The sequence below is a fragment of the Misgurnus anguillicaudatus genome, chromosome 16, assembly GCF_027580225.2.
Source record: "Misgurnus anguillicaudatus chromosome 16, ASM2758022v2, whole genome shotgun sequence".
NCBI classification, from domain to species: Eukaryota; Metazoa; Chordata; class Actinopteri; order Cypriniformes; family Cobitidae; genus Misgurnus; species Misgurnus anguillicaudatus.
The window spans coordinates 17,850,204-17,868,012 of NC_073352.2; the positions used below are offsets into that span (position 1 = coordinate 17,850,204).

The 17,809-nt window shown below is 41.0% G+C and overlaps 1 protein-coding gene across 2 annotated transcripts in view; it reads right to left on the reverse strand.

Moving 5' to 3' along the window:
* The window catches only part of fgf13a (fibroblast growth factor 13a), a 141,618-nt gene extending 124,951 nt beyond the window's left edge, over window positions 1-16,667 (reverse strand). The window contains exons 1-2 of one of the 2 annotated variants that reach the window (XM_055177681.2): window positions 16,535-16,667; window positions 16,270-16,447 (exon numbers count right to left, since the gene is read on the reverse strand). In XM_055177681.2, coding sequence (XP_055033656.1) covers window positions 16,270-16,318 — 49 coding nt within the window. In that variant the 5' untranslated portion in view covers window positions 16,319-16,447; window positions 16,535-16,667. Of the gene's footprint in view, window positions 1-16,269; window positions 16,448-16,534 lie in introns of those variants that run through there. The other variant, XM_055177685.2, reaches the window with a different exon arrangement.
* Between the last annotated feature and the right edge of the window lie 1,142 nt (window positions 16,668-17,809).

Here is a 17,809-nt window from a genome sequence, read left to right on the forward strand (position 1 = left end):
TTGTGATATGCTGAAAATATATATTTTATATTGTTGTTATTATAGGCAAGTGAAGTGTTGATTTGAGAGGCTCAATTCATCAAACATGTCGTCAACTTGCTGTCGGCTGCTAACAGCTTATAATAAAAAACTTTAACAAACAAAAAATGCTCTAAAATGTTAATAAAAAAGAAATATAACTATTTTGTCATTTAAAACAAAACTGAACTGCTTTAATTGCTGCAAGAGTACAGCTGTACAACCTGTGTAAGGAGTTATTTTTTGCTATTTCTGCGGATTTCTTTTGCAAAATCTATGCGGAATTTTGCAGAATAATTTAAAATGTTTTAAAACGATCCAAAATATTACAAAATATGCGCTGTGAATATTACAAAAAATAAAATATTTTATAACTATATTATACATTTTATTAAAGGATTACCCTGAATTAAACTGGACCAACATGAACCAACAGATAATGGATAATGTGCTGTCACGACCATAGAGTTTTATATAAATTACATATATTACTGTCTACAGTGTAAGAGTAAAAAGAAAAAGCTTCTCATAATGAATGTAGCATATAGCAAGATAATTTCATCAGTTTAACAACACAATATTTATATATTTATCTTGTAAACGGATTTTAAATAATAAATAATTGTCGCGTCAAGAGAGAGCAAGAGAGACGATAGAGATCTCATTAACTTCTCCGCAGAAAGTTTTATTTCAAATTCAAGTTTACATATTAAATAGGCTATTAAAAAGTTTGTGTTTCTCTCATAAAAACCTCACAGCAGACAGCACAGACGTCTACTCACAAACACAATGCAGTGATGCGGACACAGATTCCTAATGGGGAGAATTAAAAAGTTCGGACTCGGGTCGGACTCGGGCTGAGAATTCTGATAAGCTGTCGGACAGGGGCCGGGCTAGGGCCTAAGCGTCTCGGGCCAGGGCCGGGTCAGGGCCTAGATTTCCGGCCCGTGCAGGGCTCTAGTACATTATTACAAAACAAACGTCCTAAGCATGTACATAGTTATTTACTGAAAGTTGTACATTTTAGTTTTTAATCAGTTATTATACATTCATCTTCATTACAATATCAGATCAGCAGACAGACCGCAGCATATTTAGTTTTAATGACAACAGGCTAATTCTGAAATCTAAATAAATAATCATACTTTGTACCGTATGTGCATGCAATAATTTGCTGGTTTTATGTTATCTAAACTTACAAGTTACCTAAACTTATTTAAAGAAATAATGCTGACCGTGTAGCTGAATGTCAAAAAACGTTATTTATACCCGTGTCATTAACAGAACGCAGCAGACACACTCACCTTAACGTTTTTTTATAAATCCATTTTCCTGCCTGATTAAAACATAACATTGCAAATAACACCAGAATAAACAGTTAATTTACGTACACATATCCTAAAAATAATCTTGCGTGACTGATACGCTGTAAAGTGGGTGAATTTAAAACATAATTTTGAATGGAAGTCAATGACGCCCTCTGCCGGTTGTGTATACCAAGATGGCGGCTCGAACTCTGCGCTGGCTTCACCTCACGCTGTTACGTTAAGCGTTCTATGCGCAATCCAGTCATTTATATAGATCAGTGGTCACTATATGCACGCAGATTTTCCCCTCAAAGTGCTTGTATAAACGCGGAATAAAAAGTGATAATGCAATGGCACTTTTGCGTTTTCTCTTCAGATCGTTTCCATGTAAACGTAGCTTTACAGGCTGAGTCCGAAGAAGGAGGTATTATGAAAATGTCGGCCTTGTCTACATCAACAGACCCAGGAAGTAAACAGTCGCCTACATTCCGTGTGTTTGTTGTAGTCCAAAAAAGAGAGAGATTTATGTTGGAAACAATAACTTGCGTCATCGTTTATTTTGAGGTATGTACCTTTTGCATATCGTTAACATGTACTAACACACACTTACACACTAAAGGAAATGTTAAATCATGAATCCAGCAATAGGTGCTCTTTAATAATAATACTGTTTAAGGGAAAAGTTTTTCCTAGTAAAATTTTGCCCAGTTTGTATCTACTATGTTTATGGCTGTTTAACCATAAATATTTGCTAAAAATATTTCATAAATTCATTGAAAAATATGACAGGTGGTGTGACATCTCTCAGCTCTCTTGATCTGTCACACGAGGAAAGCAGAGTCTCTGACAGTTTGCTCACTACTTACTTCTGGTTTGTTGCCTTGGCTCTCTTTTAATGTGCGGTATATGAATCTTTCCCCTGTGTGTGTGCTCCTGACACTAAAGCACACACCAAATATCCATCACTGCCGTGTGCGAAATCAGCTTTAGGGAACAATGGCGAAGCTATTTTCAGCCGTAGTCATTCTCATAATGTTTTACTTTGATTCTTCGAATCTAGGCAAACTCAAGGTCTTCTTACAGATAAAAACATGCTTGGAGATATGAGAAAATGCCAGTGTACACAATCCACACACTCTCACACATATGGTACATGTACACACTAAGCCCGAAGGCGGCAGGTTATTATTTAAACGTTTGAGAAATGATGTAAACAACAACCCCTGAGCCCATGAGTTCTCATCACTCATCTAAACATCATTACTGCACATCATTACATTATCTGGTGGGTTCTAAATGACTTGGAGAGGAACTAAAATGAGATGAATCCGCATCCCTGGTTAAACCTGAAATAAACTTCTGAAAGAAGGACTAAAAGTCAAATATTCGGTGGAAGAAATGCTGACAAGACAGTCAACTCTGACCTTTCCGAATATCTGTGAGATCAGTGTGATGATGATGAGTTTAATCCTACACAGATGAGCACATCCCCAAGTGAAACAGCTAAATTGACCGCATGACCCCAGAGATCAATGTGGTCAATAGCGTTAATTCAGAGCTGCATGCGAAAAGGACATGCATTCATTTTGTGAGACATAGCATCATTAGTCACATCCACAATCTGTTAACTGATCTTTTTTCAGAGTAGGATGGCGAGAGCTAAACTGTACAGAGATATATCTCTGAAATAATCACTATTACTCCTCTTGAATAAACATAAATTCTGATCACATACTGTAGCCTGTTATGGTGAGGTGAAGGATGAACCCAAATGCTGACCGAGATGAACACTAAAGACCTTTATTGTACAAAAACAGAAAACAAAACCCACGAGGGGGCAAAACAACATAAACAAGATACTAAATGAACACTAAACTAGACAGAAGACAGGACTAAACTATGACACTTAACTAGATACACTTAACAATAAACTAGACCAAACACTTAATATATAACTCTAGACAAGACTGCTTAACAAAGTACTCACATGAACTTGGAAACAATGCACAAGCACAGGACAACAAACACAAGGATCTTAAATAGAGGAGAACTAATGAGGGCAACAGGTGACAAGAATCAAACAATAATGGGATAATTAATGAGGAAACAAGGAGGCGGGGTCAAGAGACGAGACTGAGAGCACATGGCTAGGAATAAACAAAGCCAGTGCTCTCACACAAAAAATGGGTCTGTCATGGTTCTGCCACAAGACTAGATTAAACAAAGGACAAAATGGCAGAACCATGACAGAATCCCCCCCTTAAGGAGCGGCTTCCAGACTCTCCCCAGGGGAACACTAAACACGAGACATGACAGACTGACAGATAGACAGACAACAAGAAAACATGATAAACAATATCAAAGGCAGACAAGAATACAATACAAAGGGGTTGGGGTGACATAATAAAAACAATAAACAAGGGATGGGGGGCGGAGGCAAAACAGAGTTCACAAAGGGAGGTGGTCCAGGCTGGGTTGGACTAGGTGGGGAAGGAGTCTTGGGTTCAGGGGCAGTAGAGGGCTTGGGACGAGGAGTCCGGGCAGGCTTGGTGGGGATCTTTGAGGGAGCAGGCTTGGATGGGGATGCAGGTTGGGAAAGGGGAACAAAAGGAGGCAAGGCAGGGTTCCAGGGCGTAGTAGGGGTAGACAATGGAGCCGACGGGGGTGAGCCAGGACTCACTGGGTAGGAGAGAGAGTTCAGGGAAGACATGGAGACAGTAGCAGGGGACCAGGCAGACAAACAGGACGATGGAACACGGGAGGAAGCAACTGAAGGAGCCGGTGAGACAGGGGGCGCTGTGGCTGGCAGCGGTGACGAGACAGGGACGGTGACAAGGGGCGCAGTGGCCGGCAGCGGAGACGAGACAGGGACGGTGACAGGGGGCGCTGCGTCCGACAGCGGAGACGAGACAGTGACAGGGGACGCTGCGTCCGGCAGCGGAGACGAGACAGGGTCGGTGACAGGGGGCGCGGGGTCCGGCAGCGGAGACGAGACAGGGTCCGTGACAGGGGGCGCTGGGTCCGGCAGCGAAGACAAGACAGGGTCCGTGACAGGGGGCGCTGCGTCCGGCAGCGGAGACAAAACAAAGTCTGTGACAGGGGGCGCTGTGGGTGGCTGCGCAGACGGCAGGGGCTGCAGCGGTGGCTGCGCAGACGGCAGGGGCTGCAGCGGTGGCTGCGCAGACGGCAGGGGCTGCAGCGGTGGCTGCGCAGACGGCAGGGGCTGCAGCGGTGGCTGCGCAGACGGCAGGGGCTGCAGCGGTGGCTGCGCAGACTGAGGCTGAGGGTCCACAACACCTCTCCTCCTTCTCTTCTTGCGCGGACGTGGCGCAGATGATGTGGCAGGTGAGGTGAGGACAGTGGTGGGAGCAGCAGGCTCCGAAGAGGACCCCTCGGACGGCGACTCCCACGAAACCCTCCTCTCACGCTTACCACGAAGGTCAGGGGGCTGGACAGAGCTGGCAGGAACTGGAGTGGTGATCGCTGGGTCCTCCAGCGCCAGAACTCCCACGGTGAGACCCTCCGGGATGGCAGACAAAGGGATGGGACCAGCGGTTCTGGCTGGCTCCCTCCTAGAATTGACCCCGGGTCCAAACAGGAGAGGATCGTACCAGGTGGGACCTGGTTCAAGTACCACAGAAAAGCTGCGTCCTCTCCTCGCACAGCGCCGGTACATCCAGTCTGCTGGGTTCATAGTTGGCTTGTGCATTCTGTTATGGTGAGGTGAAGGATGAACCCAAATGCTGACCGAGATGAACACTAAAGACTTTTATTGTACAAAAACAGAAAACAAAACCCACGAGGGGGCAAAACAACATAAACAAGATACTAAATGAACACTAAACTAGACAGAAGACAGGACTAAACTATGACACTTAACTAGATACACTTAACAATAAACTAGACCAAACACTTAATATATAACTCTAGACAAGACTGCTTAACAAAGTACTCACATGAACTTGGAAACAATGCACAAGCACAGGACAACAAACACAAGGATCTTAAATAGAGGAGAACTAATGAGGGCAACAGGTGACAGGAATCAAACAATAATGGGATGATTAAAGAGGAAACAAGGGGGCGGGATCAAGAGACGAGACTGAGAGCACATGGCTAGGAATAAACAAAGCCAGTGCTCTCACACAAAACATGGGTCTGTCATGGTTCTGCCACAAGACTAGATTAAACAAAGGACAAAATGGCAGAACCATGACAGTAGCCTACATTTTTTTAAAGGTATTTTGTTTTCTGCTTTGGGCCTTCATGTTAGAAATCCAAGCAGCAAAGAGCAAACGCAGCACTTTTAGCTCTACAGAAGTGCTTAATTAAGATTTCTTGAAGAGTTATTTGAAGTAGTGCCAGACACTTGCAGTGTAAATTTAGTTAATGTTTGCTTCAGCCAGAGCAGTGTCAAACTGTGAACTAATGGACACTTTGTGAAAACACTCACGTTTGCCCAATCATTGCTCCTGAAACATTTGTAAAGACAGACCCAGAGAGATTCAACAGACTCTGCTTGTAGTACAGTGATGACTGGCTATTGTTCAATTCTTCATTAAAATAATCAGATACCACAACCTGATGATAACCCTGCCATTGCTGAAAGGGGTCCCACTTTGTGTCTGACAGGCTGATTAAATTCTGCATTTTTTTAAGAGTTGTCCAAACCAATACAACCAAATAAATCCTTGATGCAGCCCTAACCCTAACCATACTGAACCTGTAAGGCACCTTATAGTGCTTTTCCATTGCATAGTACCCCACATTTTGGTTTGGGTCAGGTCGGGTCAGCTCACCTCACTTTGGCTTGGTTAGCTTTTTCATTGAGTTTAGTAACACTTCGGAGTGGGAGGGATTATAGGCGTGCCGTTATATTTGCGCTGCCTACTGCTGTGACATCATACAAGTTTAAGCGTTGTTGTACATTCCCATACATTCATTTATTTCTCAGTCCGCTACAAATTAAAATTGACCACCACAAATAGATGTTTGCACATCGCGTTTAACATTAACTCTGTCTCACATGACAGTTTCTGTACAAACACCCGTGGCGTCAGTCGACGCACTCCGCTGAGCCTCATTTTAGTTGTATTTAAGCATATATGCGGACATGCATGTTGTGAATGTGCCGCCACAAACTGCAAATCTGGAAAAAAAACTGTTATGGTGTTCCAGATTTTGAACCTGTAGATGTTTTCATGGCCAAAAGGGAGTTTGGGAACTTAAGCAAAGCACAGATGACAACAGGTTTACTCGAGACAGCGCAAGCTAGCATGAAGGTAAAGCTAATCAGTGTTTCCCATACATTGATTTATTTGTGGTGGCCCACCACAGAATCAACAACACTGGCCCCCACAAATAGAATTTTCATGATTCCCATTTACATTTTTATTTCACTATTTAAAACAGCTTAATTAGGCTTAAAATGTAATTTGATATATAATACAGATCAAATACAGATACAGATCAAAGAGTAGAAGTGAAACATATTTCAGGTGCCAACACTAGATCAAACGCAAACACGACATGATGACGTCACATATATGCTAATTAGCGAGTGACGTCATCACCACCACAGTCTCTCAAAATCCTGTGGGAAACACTGCTAATCTTTTACATTATATTGATGACGCTGGTAGTGACAATTCTCTCGGACCAATTAGTGATCTACAGTGTTTTCAAGTCACATTTTGGTATCAGCTTGGGTCGCTTGGAACCCTGAACGAGGTGGTACTAAAAAAAGTATCGGGTACTACGTACTGCACCCAGTGGAAAAGCCCCCAAAAGTAAGCTGACCCGACCAAAACCAAACCCTGGGGTACTATGCAATGGAAAAGCGCCATTAGACATATGATGCCAAGTGAGACCTTGTGTATACATTATTCTTCCTCAACAACGATATTCTCCAGAAACAGTCTACATCTCCTAAAGGAAAGTTAGGCTTTATTAACCATCTTTTGTATCAGCCAAGTTGTAAATTTTCCATCTTTAATTTGCTTATCATCTGACCAATGACCTCATTGGATAGAATGTAACAAGTGACACAAAAAACCCAGCGACCCAACATTAGGTCAAAAACGGATGAACTAGGGATGCTCATATCAGTTAATTTTCCCGACTGACAACCGTAGCTTCTAAACCGAACATTAACTGTTAACTTATAAGATTTTAATATGAAATTGTCATTGAGTAAAAATACAATTGACGGTTGTCGGTGAACTAGTAAAAACAAAAGATTTAATTTGAACGTGCAAACAGCAGCGACAGATCAACAACAGAACCAGGATTCATACATTATCAGATATTCACGCAACATTACCTTATTAAAAAGCACGCAATCAGTCTAGAGGATTAATATCCAAAAAAGGCAGATTGTCTCCGTTTCATCTACCACAGTGGTCATTTCTAAAGCAGGATGCTTTTAAGAAAGTTTTGCTTTTGCGTCGTCTTTCTCCGTTTGTGCAAAAAGAGAGATGTTTATGGTCAGGGTCAGAGGCCATCAGCGAACGTGTGTCCGGATGTGCGCGAGACAGACCGCGTCATCTTGCGCGGACACGCGCGCGTCTCCGTTCAGCTTCCAAACACACATACAAATGATTTCTCATACAAATGATTACTTTATCAGACCGTCAGGGCAGCAATAATTTGTGTAATTTACAGGACATTCATAAATTAAAGATAGAAAAAGTGGCGAAATGTCTGTCGGCTCATGACGACACGCACCATGTATTAACAAATATTTTTTTATTTTAACTGATCATGTTAATCGGTCATAAATTCTTACCTTCGGTTAACGGTTAAACGGTCAATGTGAGCATCCCTATGAATCCAACCTGTTGGGCTGTATTTTAACCTTCGCTGGATAGTTTCAACCCAAATTGCTGGGATGTTGTTGTAACCCATTGTTCGGTCAAATATAAACATTTTCTGGGTTAGTTAAACCCAGCGGCTAGGTTTGTCTCTTTTTGACCCAACACTGGGTTAAAATAACCCAACATTTTTCGACTGTATTTGCTTTATCAAATATCTTGCTGAACTTCCAACTTTTAAATAAACTACACAGATGGGTCACATCTTCATCCTTTAGCTCAGGCTCATACTTTAAAGTGAGGGTAATCATGCTGTTAAATGTGTGAGACCTCAAGTCATCTGTGAATTAACCGTGTGACCCTATTTTGCACTTGCCTTACCCTAGAAACTTTCAGCAAGTCCCTTTGCTACAAAAATGCCTGTTGACCTCAAAACCACTGGGATTTACCAATTAAAGCATAGATTAAAACAAGATTTAAATTATTGACCCCTATATCCCTGTATGGCAGTGCACAAAGTACACCCATGGGAACTGACAGCACAAACAAGTACAGCGATAGTAGTTTCAGCATTCCAACCACCTGATGTCCAAATGGCACGTTGTCTCAAATGGCTTCTTGTCACATATATCACATCAGCACCAACTGGATTTAGTTAGTTTCATTTGGGTGTAGCAGATTTGTAAATGACACTACTGGCACTACTAATGGAGTAGCCCAAAATGCATTCTCTGGCTGAGATAAACAGGTTTAAAAAGTGGCCGGTGGATTAGGCAAGCCTGGTTGTTTTTCTTATCTGCATATTAGCCTATACAAAAATTATAATTACTTGATTTCTTACAAAAGGCAAGAAGGGACACAAAGTTAGCAAATACAGCAACTGTCAATCACAGTTTGTGAAACTTGACCGCCAATTCGTAAACAACTTGTCTTATGTTGGCTTTGCTGCAGAAAATTAAATCCCATTAAGTGGGGCAACGTTCAGGCTCGGGGGAAGTGTAATTAAACACAACACAATCTCCACAGCAGCCTGTGGGATTGAACAACTAACTCAAGGCTTCACTGACACGGGCATATAAATCAACAGGGTGCTGTGATGGTTTCTGGACTGCTGCTCCTGCTATACTCTGGTTCAAAATGTCACATGTACCGCGACCACTGAGGCAGAACATCAGTGCGGCTGACATGGATCACTGGACACTGTGTAACAAACAGCAAGCATTACAGTAATTATCCACTTACTGTTTCTAGAACCATACTGCTTATAGTAACAGTAAGGTCCATACTCAGTACGAGGAGGTTTTTTACAGCAGCCAGTAGTCTTTTTGACCCATTTCCCTTGAGATGCATTATAAATGTTTTTGCAGCTGTGCATGACCTGGTTATAACCGATTGCATGCTGTTGGATTTCAAGGTACGTGTGTGGTTTTTCTACCTACAACCATTACCACATTCCCAGGGAGGTTTCGACTTGCGGAGAGTCTCACAACGAAAGCGTTTTCATTCAACCATACAGTGACATCGTTTTTGTGTAGACCTGAAAGGGTGTTTATAGGGCTAAGAAACCCAAGTAAAAGATACAGAATGGGTATGACAGCATATGCAACATTAAGGGGCCAGTCACACCAAAAGCGCTTTAAACGCTTGCAAACGCAAGGCGCGACACACTGCCTTTTTAAAAAAAAGAGCAGTGCGACGCGGCTTTTCATATTGCTAAGCAACCACGGAGTCAGCTGTCTTGTCAATCAAATATTGAAGCGTGAGTGCTCTTTTGCTGTTAACTGTCATATTAGCAGACACGCAGGAGAGAGTGAGTGAGTGGAGTCCGGTTCTTCAAAGCAACTGTAAACTTCCCTCACCACAACGAAAGGCCCGCCTCTCCCCTCATTCGATTGGACAATGGAAAGACTCGAATGACGTCGGGCGCTTCTCCGCTCTCAGCGCTCCTTCAAAAACGCGTGCGCGGCAGGCGGCAAAAAAACGCAAGGCGCTCGGTGCGCATAAACAGCGCGCAAACGCGCCCTGCCCATAGAATATCATTCAAAAAAGGCGCCTGCAACTGCCATAAACGCTTTTGTACAGTATGTTCATACTTAAAGGGATACTTCAGCCAAACATCAAAATAACCCCATTATTTACTCACCCTCAAGCAATCTGAGATACATATCCATCATCTTTCAAATGAGCACACTGAGTTCTTTTGGTAAATGTCCTTGCTCTTCCAAGCTTTATAATGGTAGAAAAGACTTGCGTGAATCCAAGATGGCATCGTTACTGGAAGCTGGTTATTACAGTTTATACATTTTTACAAAATCGCATCAATTACCAGCAAAAGACCTTTATTTACCCCTTGGAGCCATGTGAATTACTTCTGTGAAGGATGGATGCACTTTTTTGGGCTTTATAGTCAGAAGTTGTTCCCTGTTCCCAGTTTTCTTCTATTATAAGCCTGGAAAAGCAAGGACATTTACTAAAATAACTAAAAATGCGTCAGCTGAAAGATGATGGACATATGTATCTCGGATTGCTTGAGGGTCTCACACATGACATAACTAATCGGTGTAAATTAAAAGAAAAACACACTAACAAACTCAATTTTAATGAGATATCAGATCAGATTATAAGCATATGTGAGGTTTCTATAAATAACAGCATTTTATTGTTCCCTCTGTAAAACGCAGTATGGATCATATTATATATACAGTACAATACACTCTTAAAAAAGGTAATCATAAGGCTCGTAATCATAGGGGAACCATTTTTAGCGCTACAGAGCACCTACATTCACCTAAAGGATTATTAGGAACACCATACTAATACTGTGTTTGACCCCCTTTCGCCTTCAGAACTGCCTTAATTCTATGTGGCATTGATTCAACAAGGTGCTGAAAGCATTCTTTAGAAATGTTGGCCCATATTGATAGGATAGCATCTTGCAGTTGATGGAGATTTGTGGGATGCACATCCAGGGCACGATGCTCCTGTTCCACCACATCCCAAAGATGCTCTATTGGGTTGAGATCTGGTGACTGTGGGGACCATTTTAGTACAGTGAACTCATTGTCATGTTCAAGAAACCAATTTGAAATGATTCGATCTTTGTGCATTATCCTGCTGGAAGTAGCCATCAGAGGATGGGCACATGGTGGTCATAAAGGGATGGACATGGTCAGAAACAATGCTCAGGTAGGCCGTGGCATTTAAATGATGCCCAATTGGCACTAAGGGGCCTAAAGTGTCCCAAGAAAACATCCCCCACACCATTATACCACCACCACCAGCCTGCACAGTGGTAACAAGGCATGATGGATCCATGTTCTCATTCTGTTTACGCCAAATTCTGAATCTACCATCTGAATGTCTGTCTCAACAGAAATCGAGACTCTTTAGACAACATTTTTCCAGTCTTCAACTGTCCAATTTTGGTGAGCTTGTGCAAATTGTAGCCTCTTTTTCCTATTTGTAGTGGAGATGAGTGGTACCGGCCCATCCACCTCAAGGTTGTGCCTGTTGTGGCTTCACAAATGCTTTGCTGCACACCTCGATTGTAACGAGTGGTTATTTCAGTCAAAATTGCTCTTCTATAAGCTTGAATCAGTCGGCCCATTCTCCTCTGACCTCTAGCATCAACAAGGCATTTTCGCCCACAGGACTGCCGCATACTTGATGTTTTTCCCTTTTCACACCATTTTTTGTTAAGCCTAGAAATGGTTGTGCGTAAAAATCCCAGTAACTGAGCAGCTTGTGAAATACTCAGACCGGCCCGTCTGGCACCAACAACCGTGCCACGCTCAAAATTGCTTAAATCACCTTTCTTTCTCATTCTAACATTCAGTTTGGAGTTCAGGAGATATCTTGACCAGGACCACACCCCTAAATGCATTGAAGCAACTGCCATGTGATTGGTTGATTAGATAATTGCATTAATGAGAAATTGAACAGGTGTTCCTAACAATCCTTTAGGTGAGTGTATATACCACCTGTGTATAACCATAAGCTGTGCTAAAGCACGACTATAGCTCCACTTATGGTACTACATAGCACAGTATGGTGCTACACATGTGCTACACAGTTTCTACATACTGTATGTTTAGCACTAAAAATGGTTCCTCTATGATTATGAGATTATAAGAGCTATTTAGCACCATTTTTTTGAGTGTATGTCCACAGTCATTCCTCTATCTATTCATGTTCCATATTTAATATACAAAATATCTTTTATAATCAAAATGCACAGAAATGCATTTCCAAATCACAAACAATTCCATTCAGACCTGTAATCCAAAATCCTGACACATAATCCCACACCTACACAAAATATGTTTCCTAAATCAAGCCATTAGTGTAATGAAACAATCCCACAACACAAATAACTAGATCAGGTCTAATTGATTTAGTTATGAATGTGATCAGGACTGGTTATAAACATGCTGATTTGAGAGATTATAGACTCACAAGTTAATAACGCTTTACTGTAGTGATGTAAGAAGGTAATTTACTGTACAATACTCTTAACATTGCCATAAATCGAGGGTTTTAATAATCGAGAGGCGGAATATTCTCAATTTATAGTGAAGTAGGGCCATACGCACAAAACAGTAAGACTGATTGGGTTTTAATCCGCATAAATGCAATGCTGCATAAATCCCATTACACCCATCATAGGCACTAATTTCAGCAGACAAAATGTTAAAATTTCAGCACAATGGCCCACTTATGATAACTTGCTCTATCTCTCCAGGGGTCATTACTTTCCAATCAATTGCTTTTTGTTATAATTAAACTTTTTTGTAAACCCAATACAACAATTATTCTAATTAATTGTAATCACTTGAAATCACAGAAAATTAACAATAAAGACAGACAACAAATGGTCAAAAAACAATGGAAAGAGTTGAAAAAATAAGACACAGGCACAGAAAGTGAGGGAGTGACAATAAATAGGAGTTATGGGAACAATGTGGTTGTGACCTTCTGATATGAGCTATAATTTGTAAACTGACATGGACCTAAGAAGGTAGCTTATATCACTTCAGAAGACCTCTCTGGATTAATCCTCCACACACATCATTTCAGATATTGAAATGTTAAGGTCACACAATTTAATTAATATAAATCACCAAGCATCTTTGTGCTTCTTTATGCTTGACTGTAATATAAATCTGACTGCTTGAATATTGCTTCCACAATCAATGTTCATTCCACTATAACTCAACAAAAACAGTCATGTCTACAATTACAATCACTTTAGGCAAACTGCCAAAACATAGTGAAGCACTTGAAATTTCATTACTGCTCTCGGATAAAAACAAAAGCAAGATTTGCATTTTTTGTGTGTATTTAGAGGCTGCTGTTGTGACAAACCGTGGGGTCCTATGAGGAAATTGGGAACTGGTCAGCGCATCAAAATGGCTTTCAGCAGCCAGGCTGTCATTGATGGGGTGGAGGAAAGAGCTATAAAGACAGACCTGCAACATTCCCAAACATTTCAGAGCGCAAGGCAGCAATGCAGAGTGACAGATCTCTAATGCAGATGGCGTTTTCCTCTACGGCTGCATGCTGTGATTTCTGTCAGTGCTACAGACTAAAACATGTAGCACTGTCCCAAATCACACCGTCCCTAGACAGTTTTTACAAAGCACTTACATATCGACTATACAACCACCCATGCTATCCAGATGTTACAATCTCTGAAGATCAAAAAATTATTCTGGCGGATCTATGTGCAACCTGTATAAGTGAATTACATAAGTAGTTTTACAAACAAACTTTACAAAAACACAAGTATCATAAGGAAAGTGTTGTGTTTCAAATGTGAAATCATATGGCTCCCCCACCCTGTGGGTGAAATGTAGATGGCATTGGCAATGGCAAAACAACAAGTGCACAGCATAAACCCAATCTGAAAATTCCATTACACACAATCCATACTGAGCTATTTAATTGACTCAAGGTCCAGCAGATCAAGGGAGCGTGTTTATTTTTCACCTGCAGTCGCACCGTGAGAGGATTTGGATGCTGCAGCAGTGGGGGAGCCGCTGTGCCAAGAAGATTAGAGCAGGTGTCAGTGCGGGGCACAAAAAAGTGGCTGCTTTGTGATTAATGGCGCTTCTCTAAATTATGCTTTGGATGCTTGTTGGTTTGGCAATGCATCTGGGCTGCAAGAAAGTACCAAAGACTTGTCCAAGGCCTGTGGCATTCATCCTCTAGCTAATTAGACTGTGCTGTAGTCAACTGCCCTTTTTGAGCATTCATCAGCATCAGTCTAAGTAACACTGCTATGGGCTATTTACAGAGAAATATTTATGAACACACATATCCTAATACAGTGGTTTTCAAACTGGGGGCCGCGAGATGGTGCCGGGGGGCCCCAGTTTTATGACATTTTATGAAATACATTAATTTATCATGAATTCTGTGTAATTAAACCTAAAAAAAAAAAAGGCTACTAACCAAAAGTACTACTTTTTTGTATAATTTAATGTTTTTTTATTAAAATGTTGAGTTTTAGAATAGTTTTTGTCACAGATGTTTTTTGGGGGGCCGCGAAGGAATGCACCGTACACAAAGGGGGCCACACGCTGAAAAAGTTTGAAAACCACTGTCTTAATACACAATGTCACAATGTTTCTGTAACTGTAACATTAATTTGCTAAATTTTCAATTTTGCATCTTTTGTTTGAGAGTGTGAGGAATGTGTTGCATGCCAGACTCAAATCTACACTTGATTGTATTTCAAGTATTTGGCCAAGTGGATATTTTAGTACGATGTTTCTATTTTAAGTAATAATCTTTTTAAGACTCGTACTTTACTGAGAAGAGATGTTGTGAACTGATTTGTTTGAGTGTAGTGTAAAAGCTTGCATTAATGAAAGTTTTTCCTTGTTTACGATTTATTAACATTCCGAGCTAAGCTAAACAGACACTTTCTCTTTTCATGTGAAATCATTGGTAACTATGTTTGAAGAATTGCAATCATAATAAAGTCAATGAAATCCTGACAGTTTTAATGATATAAGGGCAGTCGCTGCATGTGTTTCACAAACACTCAAAACAAATAACAACATCAAAGTCACGCTGAGCGAATGAGTCACGTACAATCTGTTGAATGGAAACAAAAGGACCCTTGCTGCTATTAAAAAAAAACTTATTAGTTGTGTATTTATTATAAACAAACAAAGAAAAATACAACTAGAAGATGATCTGCTGACTTTTTACAATTCATTTTTTATTTATGAGCCTCCATGGTTTTCATTATTTGTTCATAATAAATTTAAAAACATAAAGACGTTATTGATCAGATTTGTTTCTCAGCAACTACCATGTTATATTAGTAAAGCTATGCATCACTTAAATCAATAAACTCACACTTAACGATCTATAAGGCAAAGGTCAAACTAATCATATAATCAAATACTACATTTTTCTTATAGTATGTATTAGTAAGATTACCTAATATCAATTTTGGTTATTTGTCAATTTATGCTACACTGTGAACTATCCTGTTGGGTTTCTTCAGTCGGAACAACGAGCCACAGCATATTCATGTCGTTATAAACCGCAATGAACACCTGAACAGCATGCACATCAATTAATCGCACGGATGTTTCTTTGGCAACCCCGTATCCCCCTTGTCTCCATGGCAATGGTTGGCCAGTTTACTGTACATCCCGGCCGGAGACATGCAGTAGCTCAGTTTTACGCAATAGGTCATTTGCGCAATAGCTACCCAAACAAACGATTAAGCGTCATCATCGTTGCAAATGCAATACATATTTATGATCTAGCTGGTTACGCGCAAACAAAAAAAAACATAAAACAGGCATTTCATTCAATAATCAAGCAGTTGCATTCGTTTAATTGCCATCAAGCTAAGTTAAAGCGACAGCCAAATCATTCATCTCAGACTGAATGCAATGTGCTCCTATTACATGAAATTTTTGGCACTACTGTAATAATCCCGTAATAATGATGAATAAAAACAATTGTCCTCGGCGTTTGTCCAATTTCAAATAACTGCTTTTATTTTTCAAGAATAGTGGGAGAACAATGCAACGAGTGGGAGATGAATGAGCTCACGGTCGCTTTAAACCTGTGATGTACGGTCGAGGCGTTCAAGACTCGCTTCTTACCCTTTGAAGCATCCTTATCTTCTTTGGACTTCGCCACTTTCCCGCTCATAGATCCCAGTTTGGATGTATAGATCCCGATTTAGACTAAAACCCGAAATCCTTCAGTCGTGTACACACACTCGTTTACGAAATCCTTGGCGAATCCAAAACAAAGGTGCCAGGTGATGAGATAAGACCTCTGCAAGAAACCAACAGTAAATAAACAACAAGTACATTTTCTGACAGGAAAGTGATTGTTCCGGTACCTTCTATCGGCATGTATTACCATCACAGACGCAAATCCAGGTAAACATAGACAACAGTGGTCGAGTTTACAAAGCGCGTGGCAGTAACAAGTCCAATGTCAGATTGAAACGCAGCCGCAGACCATCACGTTTGTGGTCTTTGTTATCTAGAAGGTTATCTTACCTTATCTCTTCCACGTTGCCTCCCACATTAATGCACATTGATATAGAGAAACGGCCCCAGCGTGAAGCTCGAGGTGCTCGGATGAAAATAAGCCTCGCGAATGAAGCAAGCGCGAGAACAAAAAGCGCGAGGCAAATGAGAGGGGGTTCCACCGAGTGTCAAGTCGACGTCAGCAGTGACACAGTGCAAGCTGTGTAGCGCTCATAAAACGTGAGGAAACACCTGATGAAAACCGAAATTTCACGAATGCACCTGTAGTCTCTAGCGCCAAACGAAGAAACTGGGGTTGATGTAAAACGCAACATACTGTCAGTAAACCAAAAAGGGCATTTGACTCAAACCCCGCTTAAATGGCCCGCGTGGAACCGTTGCGTTCACACAGCAGATAGCCTACACAAATGTACTAATACAGAGAAACTGACCAATGCAATGGTTCAGCTCTCTGTGGTCAAACTCGAGAGTGAAGCCTAATGATTTATTTCTCAGTTTTTGATAGCTATCGAACCAGTTAGTTCACTTTGAAACACTGCTATGCCAATGTAATGTCAATATAAGGACCAACAATCTGCCCTTAACACTAAAGAGTAGAAAAAAATGGATCCATACTTTCTATTTTTAGTAGTAGCTAGACACCTTCAAAGTGTTTCTTAAGGCACTGTCTAACCTACAGACTGCTGACCTCTTAGATAGTGCATGAATCTTGCAGATCTATGGCGAAGACATGTGAGGGGATTTAAAAGAATAATGTTCTGCCACTATATTTTAAAAAATTGTGTTTGCTTCCACAAAAAAGTGTTATGGCATTTTAAGATTGCGATCTCCAAAGTCACCCTGGCGAATTCAAGAAGATGGAATGCGGGAAAAAGAGGTTATCCGAGACATTAAAGTGGTTAAAGTGTTTTGTGTGAGCACAGCATGTCTTTTAGGTTTGCAGTTTGTCAGAGAAGAACTCACATCCCAGCATGAGAGAAGCTGGAGGCCATTCTAGTCTCCTTTTGCCCTTCGCTATACAAAATTCACTGCTAGTGCAGTCTGTCAAGTGTACAGGCCAAACATCTTTCTTCAATTTAATGCAGATTTTCAAACAATGAGTCAATATTTGCAAAGTCCATTCAGTAGCAAAAGGTCATGT